Here is a 19,819-nt window from a genome sequence, read left to right as displayed (position 1 = left end):
TACTGTCATGTTACTACACAAAGCTGTGGGCTCGGACTGTCGGCATATCTTCCCTTCACTTTCCATTGTGTTTAACTCTTCCTTGATTTTGGTATGCCTGGGTACGGGATGGCAGTGAATGGCATCATGGACTGGTTTCACGGTAGGGAACCCATTTCATAGTTTTAGAGTGGGAGGTGTGGCCTGTCCCATTGTGCTAGGATGAGTAATGTTTGAGACGTGTGGGGATGACATTGGTTCTGGTTGACTAGGCATGTCTCTGGGACAGGAGTTGTCAGCCATTAAGTGGCATTCACAGGATTAAGTGGTGATGAAACTGAATGGACCTCATTTGCATTTTCACTAACCCCAGATGAACACAGTCTGAGCCAGACGAAAGAGGAAGCTTTCCAGGTATTTGCGAATCTCGAAAAATATGGAACGTGAGGAGGTGGTAACCTGTTGCTGTCTCGGCCAGTAGTTCTACTTTACCCAGGGGTGTGAGTTTAGAGTTATCGTAGGCGAACAAAGTGGCTCTACTTGGTGTAACAAAATCCTCAAGTTTCTTCCCACAAGGAATCAGTGACAGGGCAAGGTTTTCTGGTAGTATGCTACAAGTGGAATTGGTGTCCAGTTGTATCCTTATAGATTTAGTCATGTCCTTGGTTAGTCCCAGTTTTAACTTACGACCCACCCTGGTGCCCCGCTGTTGTTCTGCTGTATTAAGTACATATTGGGCATACCGGTACTTTTTGGGTATCAAATCCACCTCATAGAGGCCAGTTCCATAATCTTCACATTCCTCACTTACTGTAAAGTGGCAGCTTGGTTGTGTGCTTGTTGTTTGGTGTTTGGTGTTCATGACTTCGAAAGGGTTGACTTAAGGGGGTGCTCCCATTCAATTAGGCTCGATTTCCAGCCTTTTTGTGAGCCCGCGTTCCTCGCCCCACACCACGGCTGGATCACTGGTCTACACATTGTATTTTTTGACCAATCACAGCCAAGCCTGCTCAAATCGAGCAGGCTTCCCTGTGATTGGTCAATTCTGTCACTCGTCTATCCAACATGGCGGATATTAGTGCCCGTGAATTTTCTTCTTCTGTAAAGTGTGTGTTAGAGCGATTTCATATTGAGAAATTTAGAGAAACACAACTGGAAGCCATTATTAATTTGTTTCAAGGGAAAGATGTTCTAGTGTTACAGCCTACGGGCTCCGGGAAATCCTTGATTTTTCAATCTTTTCCACTCATCGTCGATGAGCTGCGGAAGCCAATCCATTCTAGTTGTGCTTTGGTCATATCTCCGTTTAACTCACTCATGCAGGACCAAGTCAGGTTCCTCACCTCAATCGGTATAAAAGCAGCATTTATTGGCGAGGAGCAGAATGACGAAGATATCAAAAAAGGAGTTGAGGCCGGTTTATTTCAGGTCATGTTTGGGTCTCTGGAGTCGTTTTTGGGAAGTAGCCGATGGTCACGTTTGCTGCTTGAAAATAAAAGGCTCATTGATTTGAATGTTTTTATTGTCGTTTGTTACTGTAAAGATTTATACACGACAAAATGTATTTTGGGCCTCAAGTTTCCATATCAATAAAGTCAAAGTCAACCTATTCCGGGTCCAGGTTCTTGCTAGCAACGATTTCCTGCAGCTTTAAAGCAAGGTCTTTTTTCAGTTTTACCCTCTTTCTTGGGTCATCCAGAAAACTACCACATACAGCACATTTTTGACGTGAAGAAAAAGAGGACCGAACAGGTTTTTTCCGGAGTCACAACCTCCGCCATTTTTTCCCGCGCTGCTCGGGTGCGACAATATTTAATTTGCATAAAAAGCGGATGTGACGTCACGGACAAGCTCTACAGACCAGTGATCCAGCCGTAGTTGGGAGGAGGACAACCGCACTCACAAAACGGCTGGAAATCGAGCCTACCATTCGATATGCCCAAGCAAAATGTCAGATAGATTCTCCCACAGCCCAGCTTTGCCTGTTTGAAGCTGGCCATATAGAGCGAGGGAGTGATATGGCCCTGCACAATACTGACAAATACATAATTTGCCCTGGCAACTGGATTGACTTTACCCCTGGGCCAGTTTTTCTCTGATATAGGGGGTTTCCTTGCTCCTGCATAGTTTAGTTGTTCAGTGGGACCTTTGGCTTGCTGCATTACTGCTTTTGCCTTTTCACATTGTTCAAAGTTCCTAGCTATCTGCAACACTGTTTTAAATGGGGCAATTTCTTTAGTTGCTTTACCCCTGTGACCCTTATCCAGTAGTTTTGACATAAGTCTCTCCTTGTTGATTCTTGATATGAATTTGTCTCTAAGTAGCTGGTCCTTGCAATTAGCACAATAATCTAGCCTCCTACCTTGTTCTTTAACTCTTCCTTCCCATTCATGAGGTTCTTGTTTCATTTGGGCAAATTTGGTTCTCTCCATCAGTACTCCTTCATTCGCTGTGAAATGTTCCTTCAAATGTTTGAGAATAATCTCTGGTTCGTTCCGTTCCTCCTCTCACAGCTGAAAGCCTTGCACGAGGTTTTGGAGTCCTTTGTTGCCAGCTATGGCGGGGTTAAAAGCTGCCATAGCTCTACCTTTTGCTTGCCACACTGGCCCGGTTGGTGGTGGTTCCCTCCTTCTTTGGTAGGAGGTGGCAATGGCTCCCTACTGTACCATCTATTGAGCTCACACCAATCTTTGAACAACTGAATGAACGTTTCACAGTTCTGTCGTGGATCTCCCAAAGTTGAGGATTTCGGTAGTGTGGCTGCTGCAATGCTGTGTGCCGATGAGGGCGCCATGACAAGTTTTTCTAAATTTTCCATGTTCCTAGAACAGTGGCCGAACAGTTAATCCCCCTTTGCTGACACCAAGTTAGAAGCACACAAAGTCTATACACACCCAAAGCATGCTGGGGCTTAGCAATGCGAGGGGTAAGATGTAACACTTAGACTTAAATACTGTTTATCCGCTACATTTGTGGACAGTGTGCAGTATGTGGTCTGCACTTGTCATACACCTCCTGAAATGCTAATTGTTTCAAATAAGACAATGCATAACCTTAGGCACTAAATTGAGAGCTTAACCCTAATTCCTAAAAATTAATGCAGGCAGTTTCCCTAACCTTACAAGAATGCTAACCATTCAAAATAAGTGCTCAGTAACCCAAAAACCTAAGCTGAGCATTTGACCCTGATAACCAAAATTTTTTGGTCTTTGATAGCACCTGAGAGAAAAACTTTACCCGGTTTGAGAAAAATTTACATACTTAACAACAATGACCTAGTTTCAAAAAATTAACACACAGTACAGCTGTAGTTAAAAATAAAATTAACTAAAACGAATAACCTTCAACATGTACTGTATCCCAGGCAGTTTACTTGCTTGCTTTTAACGAGAGTTCATTCTTGTTTTCCCAAAGGTTTCTCATCCTATCCGTCTTATTCTCAATCGTTGGATTTATGAGGGTGAACTGGATGATTTGTATAATGAGGTCAGTATAACAAGATGATGATAAAATAGAACTCATTATTTCTCAACATAACTTCAACACATTAATTTTGTCCGATTTTAAATTACTGTATTTTGTTTCTCAGCACATGTCTTGTTGTTGTCCACTTATATATTTATCCATTTTATGTATCATCTGTATCAATTTCGTATCAAAAACCAAAATTTGATATGATTTGCAAATTGATTTGTTAATTTCAAGTTACAGTGTCCCCAATTAGTGATACAGCCCGAGGAGATTAGACACTTAAAAAATTAAAGTTTGAATCTCACTACGTTCTTGACACGCTTGCACAATACCTATCAACATTGAGATTCGGATTGCAGGCTCCTCTTGCTAGCCTGCAAAAATTTATATCTCCTTTAGACTCATGGATGTCTACCCCATCTTTTTTCATAGCCATGGCCTTGTTTATTCATTAGTCAGGTTGCATATGTAATCCCGTGGGATTTTTATGGTGAAAGCAAATCACCTACCTAGATGTGTTAAGGGGACCCTAAGAAACACAAAAAAATGTTGTCTGCAATTTTTTAACCTGCACTGGCGGCCGCTATGGTGGGGTCTATTTTTAGACCTATATGGCTCAACATGGAATAGAGGTGCTTTCAGTGCGAAGAAGAAATACAACTGTATTATGAAAACAGAACTAACCAATTTAGCGTATAGAACCACTGCTGCGCAAGAGTCACGCTATCGTCAAACTAAATGGACTTAGGTTCGGCAAGACGTTGGCTCGACATTTAGACCAGGGGTCAATTTAATAAAACTTTTACACATGGGATTTACAAATGTAGCTATTGTTCTCCGACTCTAAAACAATGGCCACACTTATAAATTACATATGTAAAAGTTTTATTAAATTGACCCCAGGCCTTAGCTATGCGATATGTTAACCATAGCAGCTTTACAGGTATATATAATTATTACTACCCAAAACCTAGTCAGGCCTTTGGCGATGATAACCGCTTTAAAAATAGCACAACTGATCCCATAATGCATTGCGGTCTATAGAACATGGATGTCAGGTAAGTATCATTCATCATCCTCGTCTTCCTCGCTGTCATCGTCCTGCTCATCCGTTTCATCATCACAGCTATCATTCTCAATCATATCGACATTGTCACAGGCTTCTACTGTCTTGTTGTTGCTGCCGCTGCATAGATCTGTGCAAGTGAGACCTGCCCTTCGACAGCTGCACCTGTTGTTTCCGCATTTGTCCTTCCCACAGCCACACTTGACAAGATAAAGAACAGCGTCGGGTGCGGGCTGCAGTCTCGTCATCAGCGGCATCCATTTGTCTGAAATATAAAAGAATAAGGCACTGCATTGAAGTCGTCTTGATCTATATCAATCATTAATTTAGAATAACCTTTGTCGATTTTTCATCCATAGTTCTCTGGCGATGGAAGGTCTGGATTAAGGACTTTGTCATTGGCCCAGATCATGGCTTGGAAATGTGATCGCTTAATGGCCTCTCGGAGAGCAGCTTGTGTAGGCGGTAGTTGTTCTGATTCGCCTTGTTTTCTCCAAAAGAGGAGCCACCTTAGATCTTTCAGGCTGGATATCTTCGTCTTGAGCAAGTAAAGTTGACACACTAGCTTCTCTATCACATAGGACATGCCTGCTGTGGGAAGGATGGTAGAGCCGAGATCTGCAAGTGCATTGACACACTCTTCATCAGCCTCAAGAAATGCTTTCCACCATTCCTTCTTCCCTTTAAATGCAAAGTTTCCAGTGACATTAGCTCTGCTCCAGGCGTGAAAACCAGGTAGTGCTGCCGTTCTAGCTGCTCCTAAAGCGCGGACAATTGGACAAAGCTGGATACTTCGGTGGCGCTGTCCTCTTCCGTTGACGAATGAAGTGTCCGCGCATAGCTCCGGGTAACATCTAAGGGCCAGTACAAACACATCAGTGTCTGGCAAGAAGATCTTGATATTCTTGGCTCCTGATGAGGTGGCATCTAACATGTGTAGCAGGATTTTAGTATCTGCCTCTTCTTGGTTGCCATCGAGGTACGCCATATCCTTTTGTGTGGCCCTACACTTACTGCTCAATGCAACCACCACTTTCAAACCATTCTCACGTCCCTTCTCTAGAGTCTTGCTGGCAAGATATTGCATCAGTTCATCCTTGGTGCTCACATGTGCCAAATGTCTCTTCATCAGCACCTGCATGAGATTTGGTGTACCAGTTTTAGTATCTTTACCTCTATATCTATTCTTGTGGTACATTAGATATAGGATCATTGTTTTTGGATGAATAACCGTTGATGGTATACCTTGGAAATCTGAGTGATGTCAGTAATCTTGTAGCTGATAGGTTCCAAGCCTCCCTGATGAAATGTGCGAGTTGCGGTCTTTAAAGACAATGGTACATCATACCTAAAAGCAGAATAACATTCCCATTAATGTAAGTAATTATAACTAATATAAATAAAAAGGTTACAAGGTAAATCTCAGCGGGATTGACAAACCTGTTGAAAAGAAGACGAATTTCATCTGCATCTGCATTTTTCCAGCACTTGTACCTCGGCCATACCATCTACAATGGAAACCTTGATCTTCACACCTTCATTAGCCAACTGGTCAGTGGGTTCAGCTTGCTCAACTGATCTATCACTTGGCAGCTTCTCTAGAATACTCATCAAGGCACTCTTTGCGGAACAGTGCAACATATTGCCATTGGCGGCAAACATTGATCGTGGAACTACCGAGAACTCGTACACTCCCATTGCCTCTTTGATGTCTATTTCAGGGCGGGACTTGCAGATTACCATCATCGGCGTGAAGAGACATGGATCTTCCTTTAGCTCGATGATCTTATCCTTTGTAGCCACCCTAACTGTTTTCCTAGTGGTCTTCCACGTTAGGAGCTTGCGCTTTTTCACCACATCCCAGATGCTCTTCTCGGCTGTCCCAATGACACTTTGATTGCAGAGATCTTTCTTCACTTTCTCGGGCATGCACACTTTTGTCACTAGGTTGAAAAGATCAGGGCCTTCTACTGTAAATGGGTTGGTGAAGCGTTGAATACTGGCGATCAGCTGCTGGACGTTCCTTTCTTCATGTAACCTGACAGCAGTGGTGAAGTTGTGATGGCTAGTCTGTGTCTTGGAAGAAGTACCTGCCATCAGTTTCGCTTGTTCTGCCAGTCTTGCTAACTCAGGTGCAATCAAAAAATACTTCATGCATGCAGTAGGGCTCAGCATGATGCCAATCAATCCCCCTGAGACTTTCATTGATCTGTTGACGTGTTCAAGCACGTGGTCAGTGCCAACGGCACAGAATGCTACCCTCACGTTCTTGTTCACCACCCAGTTACCATTCTGGAACTCCTGGTAGATTTCAGGATCGGTCTCCTTTACTATCTCCATCTCGGCCAAGTAAACAGGAATCATGCGAGAATAGTTTAACAAGTTGTGCGCAAAGAATTACTTCACAAACAACTGTGGGGCTTCTAAATGGAGATCCCAGTCTCCAGCCCGCACGGCTCTGATAAATGTCATCATCTCCATAACCATTGCCATGTACCCGCAGGTGAACTTGAACAGTGGACTATCCTCGTGATCTGCATCAAATTGCTCCATCTTTGCAGCAAATTCTGTTGAAGTGATGGTCTGTGCTAGTTCTTCGTGCTTTGCTTTAATATCTTTTCTGTCGCCTTTTTTAAACGCATCGCTTAACTGGTTAGCCGACTTCTCGATAACCGTGTGCACAGCTGGGTGTCTCACGAAGAAGGCATCCTGATAGAGGCTGAATAGAGCTTGTAATGTAACCGTGTGCGCTGCTTAACGTTTCCCACCAGAAAATGCTTCACAGTGGAAGGCCCATAGAGATCCGACTCGACCCAATACCAGCCCGCTATTCTTGATGAATGCATGGATTGTGCGAAGTTGGGCCATCACGATGTGTAGCTCACCAGGACGAAGTATTATATGCCCAAGATCTTGACGGGTCATCTGCAACTTCTTTGCCGGTTGATACAGTCTCATGTCAAGCGATATTGCAGTCCTCATGTTCTGCCCTACAACCGTCGTCTTAATATTCTGTGCTTGCATCAAAATGGTAAGCAGAGTCTGCCACTCGTGTGCTGGTGCAGTGATCAGGGGAGGGATGCCAACTCGTGTCAAGGGCATGGGACTACTCATAGGGGAGTTATAGCCAGACCATACTGGGATGTTGTTACTAGGGGGCTGACTGTCTTCAACGTCTCCGTTAGTGATCGTTCTGGTCAAACTGCGTCCGAGAAGCCATGTGAAATTGTGCTTCTTGATGTACAATGGAAGTTGGTCTTCGATGCACAATCCAAACTGGGGAAAGATGGACCAACTGGCTTTCTGGAGGGTGCAGGGCATTCTAGCAAGGTTGACATAGACTCAGGAAGCTGTCTGACTGAGCAACGACACTGATCTCCGGAATCCACGGTCAGCTCTGGTGCTACATCGCCTGGTTCCTGACTTTGATAAATTGCCATCACTGTGCCGTGGAAGGTATTCTTGCCATCAGAGCTGTCCTCTGGGGAATCCACATTATCGACCGCAAAAAAGACATGCCTACCCAAAACTACATCAGGGTGTATATATAGACCATCATTCAGTTCCATGCGCTTTAGATGGCTAGCGTCAATTTGGGACTCTACTCTCAGGATCCTGTTGTAGTCCACTGACATTCCAAATCCATGTAGCATGGTTATGAGCTGCTTGCTTCTCACGGCCTGGCATACAGCTATCCCAACGGCTAACTGCAGCGGCATTTCCGAGGAGGATCTTACAACGTCAGACTTCTTGACTTGCCTCTCCGTCAAACACAACGATACACAGTGCACATTGCACGATTGTACACTTCCTCAGATTTCTTTCCAGCAGAAAGCTCATGTTTTGGGCCTTGTATAATCCACGTATAAAAACTTAAAAGCTCTGCTGGTACATTCTCATCAGGCAGGTTCCACTTCCTACATTTGGTGATAGCTTTCCTAATTATTGCAGCGGCATCAAATAGAGTTTTCATATCAGAGTCTATCTTTGTGGTCAGATCCTCAGCCATCTGAATTGCTTGATCTCTTGTCTTCTTGATACTGACTCGCTCGGACTCATTGACATGTTTAGGTGGATGAAACTCTCTCTCTGGTATCTCTCGGAGTAGTAACTGCTTCAAGGCCTTTCATCCACCCCTTGGATTTTCCACATTGTTAGATTCTAGTATGCTTTCAAAAGGATATTGTAATTCAGACATAGTAGCCACTTTTCCACTCCTCAAAGTCATCTCCGTCATTGTCAGGAATTCTATTTGTGCTGCAATCTCACCAGCCAACTTCTCAGATGATGATGCGGATGTTTCTCTTCGTAAAACGTGCGATACATGAATTGCTATCGAATGAGCATCATCTGGAGCTATTGATGTGTTGAGTTTAACCGAGTGCTTATCATTCCCTGATATCCCAATGGCAGTGCGAAGGGACTCACCAGCATAAAAGGTACTCATATTATGCAGGTTCTTACAGTAACCGAGTGGGCCATCGCAGAAAAAACAGACATTCTTATTGTATGGAGACGTTTTCGAATGGGTTAGTTGAGGAATTTCTACTGAGGAATCTCGTCGTGGTTTTTGCCTGGACTAATTGGGGCCTTTGAGCTGCCTCTCATACCTTTCCCTTGCTTGTCTAAGGATCCCAGCATGTACTGCTTCTTTATAACATGATCTATGCCATGATGCCCACACATCTTCGAGCTCTTGGACAGAAGTAAACCTCAACTTTTTCAGCGCTTCTGTGTACTGAAGATTGCCGTATTTATTCCATTCCTCGATCGATACCCGAACTTTTTCGTGAGCTTCGGGCATTTCAACTAGATTTTCATTAGTTTTCCTTTGACAAATTATACATAAATGTAAATCCAACCCTTGGGCTTCAGGTTCGTTCGTTTTTGAACCAGAATCCGTTTCCATGTCTTCTTAAACACCACAAAACATGTCGCTCTAGATGGTCCGTAAATCGAACTTGGCCAATCTCTAAAATGATGAAAATGGCCGCTGACCAAAATCATTGTTGAGCTATTGATTTGAATGTAGTTTTAAAACATGAAATAATATTCTCTTTGATAAATTTAACTCTCTGATCAGTTTTCGATACCAAAATTCGTGCTTTTGAAGACAACAAACGACCAGCCTCACTTTCGTGCAGTGTGGATCTCGTGATCAGCATTAAGTACTTGAGTCTATGGATATGTATTAGATAGACTATATTAAAGATTTCTGGTATTTTTGTGGAAATTTATTGTAGTTAATTGTATTATATAGCCTCTATTCCATGTTGAGCCATATAGATCTAAAAATAGAACCCCCCCCCCCCCCCCATAGCGGCTGCCGGTGCAGGTTACAAAATTGCCACCTACATTGTTTGTGTTCCTTAGGGTCCCCTTGACACATCTAGGTAGGTGGCTGCTTTCACCATAAAAATCCCACGGGATTTACTTTACGACATATGCTCCCTGACTATTCTTTTCAGTATAACCAGAAAAACTATCAGTTGTTGCCGGTTGTAGCACCTACATGTAGCTACCTATCAAGCCCTATCATGCCTTTTATCCATTGAGTCTCCAACAAGGTCTAGCAATGCGATCTTACTGATTTCCCTGCAGTTATACGTTGCTTGGCAATCCGTGGGGACAGATCATTCGTCATGGCTTCCCCAACACAGAACGCTCTTGTGACTACTCTATGACATTAGGACTGCGAAACAGTCTCAATAAATTGAAGAGTCCTTTAGAAACATATCTTTTTCAATACCATTTACATAGAATTACACAGACATTTTGGTTTTATTTCTTTAAGAACTAGTATATAATATTGTAGATTTTAAAGAGAACCCTATCTAGTATTTTAGGAGTATTCCAGTGTATAATTTAGTGTAGATAATTATATACTTTTAATTTCTTTTTGTAAGCATATTTGCTATCTTAATTTATTTTGCATCTGATCATCACATCTTGTTAAGATTGTCTGTTGTTATTATTAGTTATTATGTTGGGTATTGCTGTTATTACCTCATTTCTGACAGATTTTTACCTTTTGTACATGATTTTTTTTTTATAGTTTTTTGTGGCTGTGGATTATGACACTAAAGATGACCGTCTGTGGTATGAGAAGTACAGCATCAGAAAACCAATGCTACCCTCCTTCATATCTTTTGAGCTTGGGACTAAGGTATCAATATGTTATCATTGAGGTTATCTTTTAGTTTATTAACATGAATTTATTCTCGGGCAGTTGGTACAGTAATTTGACTTGTGTTTATTAATTGACCTCCTTCCTTCAATTCAACTTACATGTAACACCTACACATATGACACAAGACAGGAGTACAGTATGTAAGTCATGGTTTTGATCGGGGTTCTGAACACTTGGACGCTTGGATAAGTTACATTTTCTTACTTTGCTAAAAAACTCAAGAGATATGTGCCGCTGTTGCCAGTATATCATTTTTTCATTAGTTCCTGTATTTTTTTGGTAGAAACCTTACAAAATCTAATTTTTTTTTTTGCCATTGTTTCCCTGGAAATTTCGCTTCCTGCACAAATTTTTCAGCTTTGCGGCACTTATGGCACAATCAGTTTCCATGTTGTGTCATACTATGCACAGCGTCATGTGAGCCAACCAACCAGAAATCTAGAAACACAATATCCGAAGTAGAAAATTTATTACAACTTACAGGTGTATTACATGTACTTTAACAGATCTTGAATATAGGAAAAACCATCAACTTTATCAGGCGTGTTTGTGAAGATCGCAGTCCCATCAGAGGGGGAGAAGAGAAAGCACTGGATTATGATGAGTCGCAAAAAGCATCAGGTACCATTATAATTATGGTATATGTACGTGTAACTCATGGGAGGGCTTAGAGATGCAGTCTTGGATTTGGTAAATGCATGTGTGATGTGATTTATTCTTCACAAAATAAACACAATGTACAACTGAGAAGAGAATAATACAGTCGAACCTCTTGTAACTGCAGAGACTTACCCTATGCGCCAATTTCCATCTAAACCATGTAATAACTTATAGCAGCCACAAAAATATTCAAGCTTTTGAAAGTATTTATTCAGAGTATCATGGTTTGCTTCTTATAGGAAGCAAATTAAATCTTTAATGTTACCTATCTGTTTCTATCTTTAAATTTGACAGCCCTAGGCCTTTTATGTTACTGATGATTTGCATGTTAATTAACAACCGTAGGAAAAACACTAGACCTATAGGCCTCAGACCTTGGTCGTACAATTGCTTGAGGTGTTCACGGTTAGTGAAAATGGCTGGAAGCACCATGTGTATCTCTTTGGTTGTAGTTTTAGATACTTTGTGTCAACAATTAAATTAATTTAAGGTGCTGTCTTGAACTGTTTAAAATGATTACCATATTTACACGTATGCTGGTGTTATAATCACAAAACCCAGTGTGACAGCTCAACACACTTTCTTAGAGGCTGTGAGTGTCACTTCCGTTGCATAATTTATGGTTTGATATGTCACTTAATTAAGTTGTACATTTCTGACATAAACAAGAACAATATACTTCACACCAATGAGAAAGCAATACACTGATACTTCTTTAAAACTGAAACGAAAACAAAACTAACCAAAGACAAAAAATAATGGGCCTTAATCTCAAGTGTGCATGTAGTTCCTTGGAGTGTAAAGGTCCATGTCTGGTTACTCGTACTACAGTAGATACAAATAAATGTACCTCATTTTTTGGTAAGAAAGAGTCAAGAGATGATTGCTTGAGCGTCTTTAGCTGAGAATCACACAGAAGATCATAAACACATCGAACCACCAAGGATAATTGCTCTTCACCCCTCCAGTCACTGAATTCTACCAACTGCTTGGCGAGCCCAAGGGCGCCTTTGACAGATGACACCTCGGGAACTTTAAGAGGCTGGTCTGTTTCTTCATCGTCACCACTTGCTATTGTTTCCATTCAATTGTGACTCTCAATAATCTCTATCCAAAGATTCCTTCTCCAGTTAGAATCACTTGTATCAACAGTTGGCTAATAGGAGTCTCAGAGCTTCACTGTGAATATCAGTGACGTATGTCGAAGCATCAATGTCTGCCCCTCTGGAAACTTTGGCAACCAGGTCCTCTAAATTCATGAACTCTTCTCCAGCAAATGGATCATCATCCTCATCAGTGAAGGTCCTCAGGGTGCAAGCCAACATGCTTAAGGTTACCTTTATTCCACTTTATCACTGAAAACAAGATCATTCACATTTTGATGTATTTCATTGAAACACTCCAAGTTGGCTTGGTACAAGAATCAGCAAACTAAAGCAATGCAACCAAGAAAGGACGAACTTCAAACACAATCTGCACTTAAATAACATTTGGGTGCTTTAAACAAACTTCTAAAACACAAGCTACTGAGATTTCACCCTAATTTTACAAGAACTCATTGCGATTACATGTTTATAACATAAGGGCAAAATTTTCTTGTCACTGTCGAGGCACAATGAAAACCAGTTGGGCAAAGAAATTTAAAAAAGCACTTGTTCGCTTGCATTTTAGAGGAAAACAAACAAACAAACAAACAAATCAACTTTTTCTTTCTGTCCAAAACAGTACAGATAATTATTGTTATTTAATTCCGGTTAACAATAAAAATTCGATTTTCATTCCTGAACAAAGGAAGAACCGATTAAACCACCTTTTAAAAATACGCATCCACTTTAAATAACGCATCCGTAAAAATAACAAACGGTTTAGTGCGCAAGGAAAGAATTTGTGTGCTAAGTATGAGCTATTACTGGTATTCAGTTTTGTCGTTGTCGTTCTCTTTCGCTCAGTCCTTTCGTTTTTGTTCTAGACATAGGTCCTCCAGGCATCATCTAACCTTATCAGAGCTTCTAAAGATATGCCAAAAATTGCAATAGAGAGAAAAAAGCGGCTCTAAGCAAATTCATAAATAAACACTCAGTTTACATCCTGCCGATGCTTGACTTGAATAACTGTGTATATAGCCACCAGTGTGGACTACAGATATCATGATATGTCAAAATGCAGAAAGGAAACATCCTCCAAACCATTTTCCACCTGAACACGGAAAGCGTTTGACTGTGTAAGAACTTTCGTTGATATATAGTATGGGCGTGTAGCTGCGTCGAGCCACAGAAAACGCACGAAAAATGAAGCCTTGCTTATGTTCAGGTGAGTTTACATAAGTTGAACCTGCAATCCAATCGAAAACCAGTACCTGGTCAGCGGTCAACTTCAAAAAAACAGCTGACCTCGGTGAGGTTAAGCTTGAGCCCGCAATATGGTCATGTGATACTGGTCAGCGGATACCTTGTTTTGACAGATGTCAATTTATCAAAAGATGGATGTCCAATATCAAAGATGCATGCTGTAAACTAGCATGATACTGGTCACATTAACATAATGGAGGGGTGGACGTACGTACGTACGTACGTATGGTTATAAAACCAAGACTTCTCGCATCGATGGGTTACCAAATTTTCTTAACAATGGTGCTCCGTGCATGCGGAGCTCCGCTATCAAGAATTTTTAAATTAAATTAATTGCCAAAGTTTTCACGACCTCTAAATGCGAGCGTCCAAATCACCTTTTCAAAGCTACAAGTCAAAGCAAATTTTGCTTTTCGCTATACACCTTATTCCAAAATGGCTGCCATTTTAGTATTCTTTTGTTTGATTGCGAATTGGCCCTTTTGGCCTTGTTTGAGTTTAAATATTCTTTTGAAATTTTACGTTTGAAAGCGAGGTCAAGAGGGCCAATTTGCAAGGAAACAAAAGAATACTAAAATGGCGGCCATTTTGGAATAAGGTGTATTTTATTTTTTTCCTCCGTTTCCCGACCCAAAGCGCTGTCTGCGTGAAAAGTTATAGAACGTTTTTGAAATGGTATTAAAACAAAGTGTTCGTACAAAAATCACTCTCTGAGAAAAAATATTTTGAAATAAAAAATTTGCAGACAAGTTTTTGTTTATTTGTTTACCTAGTCACTGTCAAAATTTGGGGGCAATCAGACAAATTCCCTGTATGTTTTAGCTCGTTAAAGTGCCCAATTCGAGTGAAAAAATTGATTCGAGAAAACAGCGGTGAAACTGTCATTCAGACGGGTAATTTTTGCTTCCGGCCAAAAGGTAAAACCGCCATTTTTCCGCCAATACTATTTAATCTTTTTTAATAATTTCTTTTTTACATTAGAGATCCCATTTTGATCATTAGTTTAACAGAAAAATCCAAATTTGAAGAAAATTGCTGCTCTGAAGGTATACGGTAACCTTAAAACGCTTTACAATTTCTTCCGGCTTGACTTCTTCCAGGGCCACCACCATCCACCTCATTGCCATTAACAAATTGCATGACTGACTTGATAATGTCACTTGAACTCTGTTTGTCATCAATTTGGCCAGCAACATACCTCAGAAGCTTTCGTCGATAGTACATCTTCCACGTCTTGATGATGCCTGCATCAAGGGGCTGGGCCAGGTAAGTTGTATTCTTTGCGAGAAATCCCACTCGAATATTTGAAAACATACCCTTAAGTTCCTGGGGATGGCATGGCGCATTTTCAAGAAACATAAGAATGTTTCTACCTTCGATTTTCACATGATTCTTGAGTTTTGTAAGAATGCCAATCATAAACTTCAGTGCACATCCATGCTTTGTTGTTACTGTAATAGTGAGCACCACACGGGTGGGAAATATCCTTTAACTTGGAGAAGCAGCGAGGCTTTTTACTTTTGCCGATTAAAAGTGGGCTTTGTTTTCCACTGCTGCATAATTTCACAAAGACGGCTCCCTGATTCGTTGTATGGACTTTTTTCCACCGTGGCAACGCTTTCCTTTTTCCAATAACGATTTTTACGGCAAGGCGCATCCTCTGATGCATAGCCTTGTATGAGTTCCAGAACCCTCTCCTGCCAGCTGTCAACTGTATCAGAACTCACGTCTCCTTTTCTGGCGATTTTCATTCCGGCAACGTTGTGCCTTCTTTTCCACTTTTGCAACCAACCATTTGTACCTTGGAAGCTCTTTTCTCCAATGCTTTCTGTAATTAGCTTCGCCTCTTCCATCAAGAGGGGTCCACTGACAGGAATGTTGGACTTGCGGGCTCTTACATACCACTCCCATAGCAGTTTATTTCAGGGGCGTAGCCAGGGGGGTCCCCAATCTCGACCCAGTCAAGAGCTCTTCTCTTGACTGAGGGAGAGAAGAACTCTGGGGAACCGTGAAACAAAGTGTCTTATCATTGGTTTTCGTGAAGAACAATCAAAAGTTTCTCTAATTGGTGCATTCATGTTAGTACGAGGAGTGAGCAGGCGCCATAAGGCTCAAATAGCCAATTTTGGGTTATAAGAACCCTACGGCGCATGTCCTACACAGAGTTTCCCAGAGCCTTGGGTAGACCTGAGGCTCTGGTGACGAGAATGGGGGTGGCCATGACCCCCCCCTTTGTGACAGTCAACAACATAATTCAAACCTCATCTGTGAGACTCCAACAGAGTAATTTATGTCACCTGCAACTTGGGGGGTAATTACATGAGGCCGGGACAAACTGTTTACATGAAACCAGGATGAGATGCTTGGTGCCTGGTTTTGGGATGAAATGATATGTTTTTTCTAACAAATTTATGGCTGACCCAAAAGCATACATGCTTGAAATTTCTGGACCTGGTCTGAGAATTCCAGCAACCGAGACGAAGTCAGACCGATCTGAGTTCATTGTAAGGCAAGTCTCGTGTTAACACATAAAAAGAAATGTTTGGAGGCCGCTACGAACTCACTCCAGTCTGAGTTTGTCCCGGTCTCATGTAAACACCCCCTTACTTCATGTACTATCGATCTCAGACATCCATGGACAAGGACTTTTTTTCAGTGCACTTCATGGACGGTTGATTTCAGTCTGCGGTTAAAACATTCTGATCATAACATGCCTTTTTTGTGGCTCTGTGGTTTCGAAAATACCGATCTCGTGGCACTAGTTTATCTTGCTCTCCCCAAAGACAAAAGCACGGAACGATGTTAACCGCGAGTAAAACCGGCCGAAGCTATTACGGGTAACCCAGGAAAAGTCTTGTCTGAGGAAATAAGAAGCACGTGGAAAGTTTTCTTCAGGTTTTTTTTTTCTAAGTGGTGGGAAGAATGAAGGAATAGCGCCATGTGATTGGTATTTTCGAAACTGCAGAGCCACAAAAACATTATCACATGATAACCGTAGACTGAAATCAACAGTCCGTCTGAGATTGATAGCATGCAGCTATTTTGTAGGCTTGAGGCAAAATAATAACCTGCAAATAAAATGATACAATTCCAGCACTAGGTAATAATTCCTTGAACGACAAACCAACTAAATCAATTTGACGGCTTGTACAAAGCGAAGTTATAAGAACGTGAGAATCACTTGGCAATGTAGTGTGTATGTGTACAGTCAAAGTGCCAGAATCAGTCAAAACTCTTCAATATCATTCATTTAATGGGTTCAAAAGGTCACGTTGTGGGTTGTGATTAGTGGATTTCGAATCCTTAGTGGTTTTCCTTTTCTGATAATTATAACATGTGTCACAGACAACGGAAGTTAGTGCACGACAGCAAGCGTGAGGTTATTCTTTGAAGGTGAAGTTGTTTATTTGTGGGTATCATGTCTACAAGGAGGATTGGGAACCCAAGGTAAATGAAGACCAAGAACTTAGGCGTGAACCTGACAACCAAGTTGATCCTAATGTTGTGGCAGTTGAGCGACGTTTGGCGAGACCAGTAAAAGATTGCGAATTGGATCAAGCTTTCTGTTCTTCTCAAAGCGATGTTGACTGTGAGACCAGTGAATCAGGAAATCAGTCCTAATTTTTTGTAATCTGTATAGACATTCAATTTGTCTCTTTTAAGACTAATAAAATACAGTATATATATAGTTATATATAATATTTATATGTGCATTTTTTCTTTAAATTCTTTAATGTTCTATTCATTTGCAAAGGTGATTTCGATAAAAAAACCAGACACTTTCCACTAAGACGTTTTTGTCTCTTGTACTACCCAGGAATGCGATGTTACATGTTAAAATCCAGTTCCACCCTGTTATGGTCGCTTATGGGAGGTTAAAAACAAAAGAAAATTTCAAACTTTTAACTCTAAAAGTGGTTGTGGTCGCTTACGAGAGGTGGTCGCTTACAAGAGGTTCCAAATACAGTGATTTGACTGGGAAACATTTGGTATTTTAGAAAACTGGTCACTGAATTGAGGAGAGGTGGTTGCAACCGGACGTTCAACTGTATTTAAGTAAACTGTAAATGGATTATGGCATACCATGGAGAATCGCCTTTACAACTAGTTACTGTGAAGAACACCATCAATATACAGTTTTCCATTACAGAATTTGGGTGATGCACTGCTTTCATGCATATGCTTGCTGCATCACTGCTTTTTAGGTCTTTTCGTCCTTTTCCTATCCTCAGGATAAGATTTATGTAAAATTTATGTAAATGTATGTCTGTTTTATTATGCCTTTTGGGTGCTGAACTTCTTTATGGTATGGTTTGTTTTCCACACACAGTGGCAACCCAGTTGACTGCTGATGAAGAGTTTGGTGGTTTAGCACTTCAAGAAACGATAGACACAGCTTATAGAATAACAAGCAAGCGGTTACTTGAAATTTTCTTCTCCAAGTACAAGTTCCTAGATCATTTGAGGGTAAGAGAAGCACCATGAATTCATACAATATGTGCAAAGGGATTTGACCCACTGAATTTATGGATTAGAAGAGGGAGTTGACTGGCAGTCTCATGGTAGAGTACTGCTCTTATGTGAGTTGAATGAACTTGTGGGTACCAAGAACCTTATTAGAGACTTTAATAAGATCTATGACACCGATGTCGACAAAAACTTCACTTAAAAATATAACTAGTCTTCAGTTATTATTCCATCTTGTTCACGTGGTACAGTGTGGGTGAAGAATCCTAAAAATAAGTTGGTACGAGCGGTTTCAGAGTAAAATTAGAGAATGAAAGATCTTCTTTGTTTTCTCGCGTTGTCCCCAAAACCTCAAATTTAGTGATTTCACGCCGTTGTGCAGAGTACCACACGAATTAGTGCTAAAATGCGTGCCACACGTGCAGCATGACGCTTTTTTGTCTTCTAACCAATGATAATTATTGTTGTTTTGTGGCGTTCACGTTCGACGTTTGACACAACCGTGTCATAGATCTTAAAGTGCCTATTGCTTGGAAGAAAGTGATGACTTCAACTGGGTTTAAGGATGATGCCAGCTCAGGTTGTGTCAGCAATTAAATAACTTAAAGATAACAGTCCTTGCCACAACATTATCAACTCCGTTGATAAAACCAAATTCTTGCCACAACTACCGTATATGTATGTCATTCCCTCACATTATCTTAAACCTGATTCACACCAACTAAACAAGCTTAGTTAAACAAGGTTTAACAAAATAAAAATGAGCAACGGAAGACGGAAAGATTGAATTTTACATAGGGTTCATGTAAGTTCTAATGTGTGTCCTCATTGTGTTGAATTTGAAGTCTACATTATGTCAGGTAGTAACTTGTATCAAGAAAACAATTTTAAACCATGTTTAACTAAAGGGGCCTTTAAACGTGTTTAAGCTTAATTTGGTGTGAATGCAGTATTAGCAGACTTTTTAAAGTAACTTGATTATTATACTGTACATGTATATCATCTTCTACTCAGTCAAGGTAAGGTTTCTACCTAAGGACATTTCCAGGTTACTCTGATGGTCATTCAACCTACAAACTAAGCAGACTGGTTCAACTTGTTACCAGGTTGCCATAGGCAAGCCAGTCAGAAAATGAGTTGAATTTCTCTGTTTTTCTTTTTCTGTGTCGGGAAAAGGGAAAAGTCACACAATAGGTCTTTCCTGTCACCCCCTGCTGAGAATTGTCTTTTTTCTGTGGAGCCTTCTGCACATATTTTTGGTAGGTTTCAGGGGGTAGATTGTATTCAGTGGACACAGTAGAATATCTTATTAAACTGCAATGGCATCGAAGTCATTGTAATGCGAATGGTAGATGCTGCCTCATTAAGCTTCTGGGATAAGCAGGAAAGAAAACACATGCATTGTTTGCGAAGAGCTAATGTTCCAACATAGTGTTTCAGTCAAGTAAAGTTATAATCCTCCAGTTACAAAGGCAATTTTAGCAATTGCATAGAGAAGCCTGAAAAAGTCAGGACTTAAATGGGGTTTGAACCTGTGACCTCGCAATACTGGTGCAAGGCTGTAACCAACTACAAGCTATGAAGCCACTGACATTGGGAGCTGGTCATGTGTGGGTTCTCATGTTCCCGTGGTGAATG

At 41.0% G+C, this 19,819-nt stretch overlaps 1 protein-coding gene and 1 pseudogene across 2 annotated transcripts in view; one reads left to right on the top strand and one right to left on the bottom strand.

Annotated features, from left to right (window-relative positions):
• LOC138028806 (gamma-tubulin complex component 3 homolog) overlaps positions 1 to 19,819 on the top strand; it is a 119,488-nt gene that overhangs the window by 57,343 nt on the left and 42,326 nt on the right. For both annotated transcript variants that reach the window (XM_068876429.1, XM_068876431.1), the window contains exons 10-13: positions 3,394 to 3,465; positions 10,572 to 10,682; positions 11,213 to 11,327; positions 18,045 to 18,181. In XM_068876429.1, the coding sequence (XP_068732530.1) occupies positions 3,394 to 3,465; positions 10,572 to 10,682; positions 11,213 to 11,327; positions 18,045 to 18,181 (435 nt within the window). The remainder of the gene's footprint in view (positions 1 to 3,393; positions 3,466 to 10,571; positions 10,683 to 11,212; positions 11,328 to 18,044; positions 18,182 to 19,819) is intronic.
• Positions 8,283 to 9,320, bottom strand: LOC138029444 (uncharacterized; annotated as a pseudogene).

This window comes from Montipora capricornis, chromosome 13 (genome assembly GCF_036669925.1).
Source record: "Montipora capricornis isolate CH-2021 chromosome 13, ASM3666992v2, whole genome shotgun sequence".
Classification (NCBI taxonomy): Eukaryota; Metazoa; Cnidaria; class Anthozoa; order Scleractinia; family Acroporidae; genus Montipora; species Montipora capricornis.
This window is presented reverse-complemented; position numbering and strand designations above follow the sequence as displayed.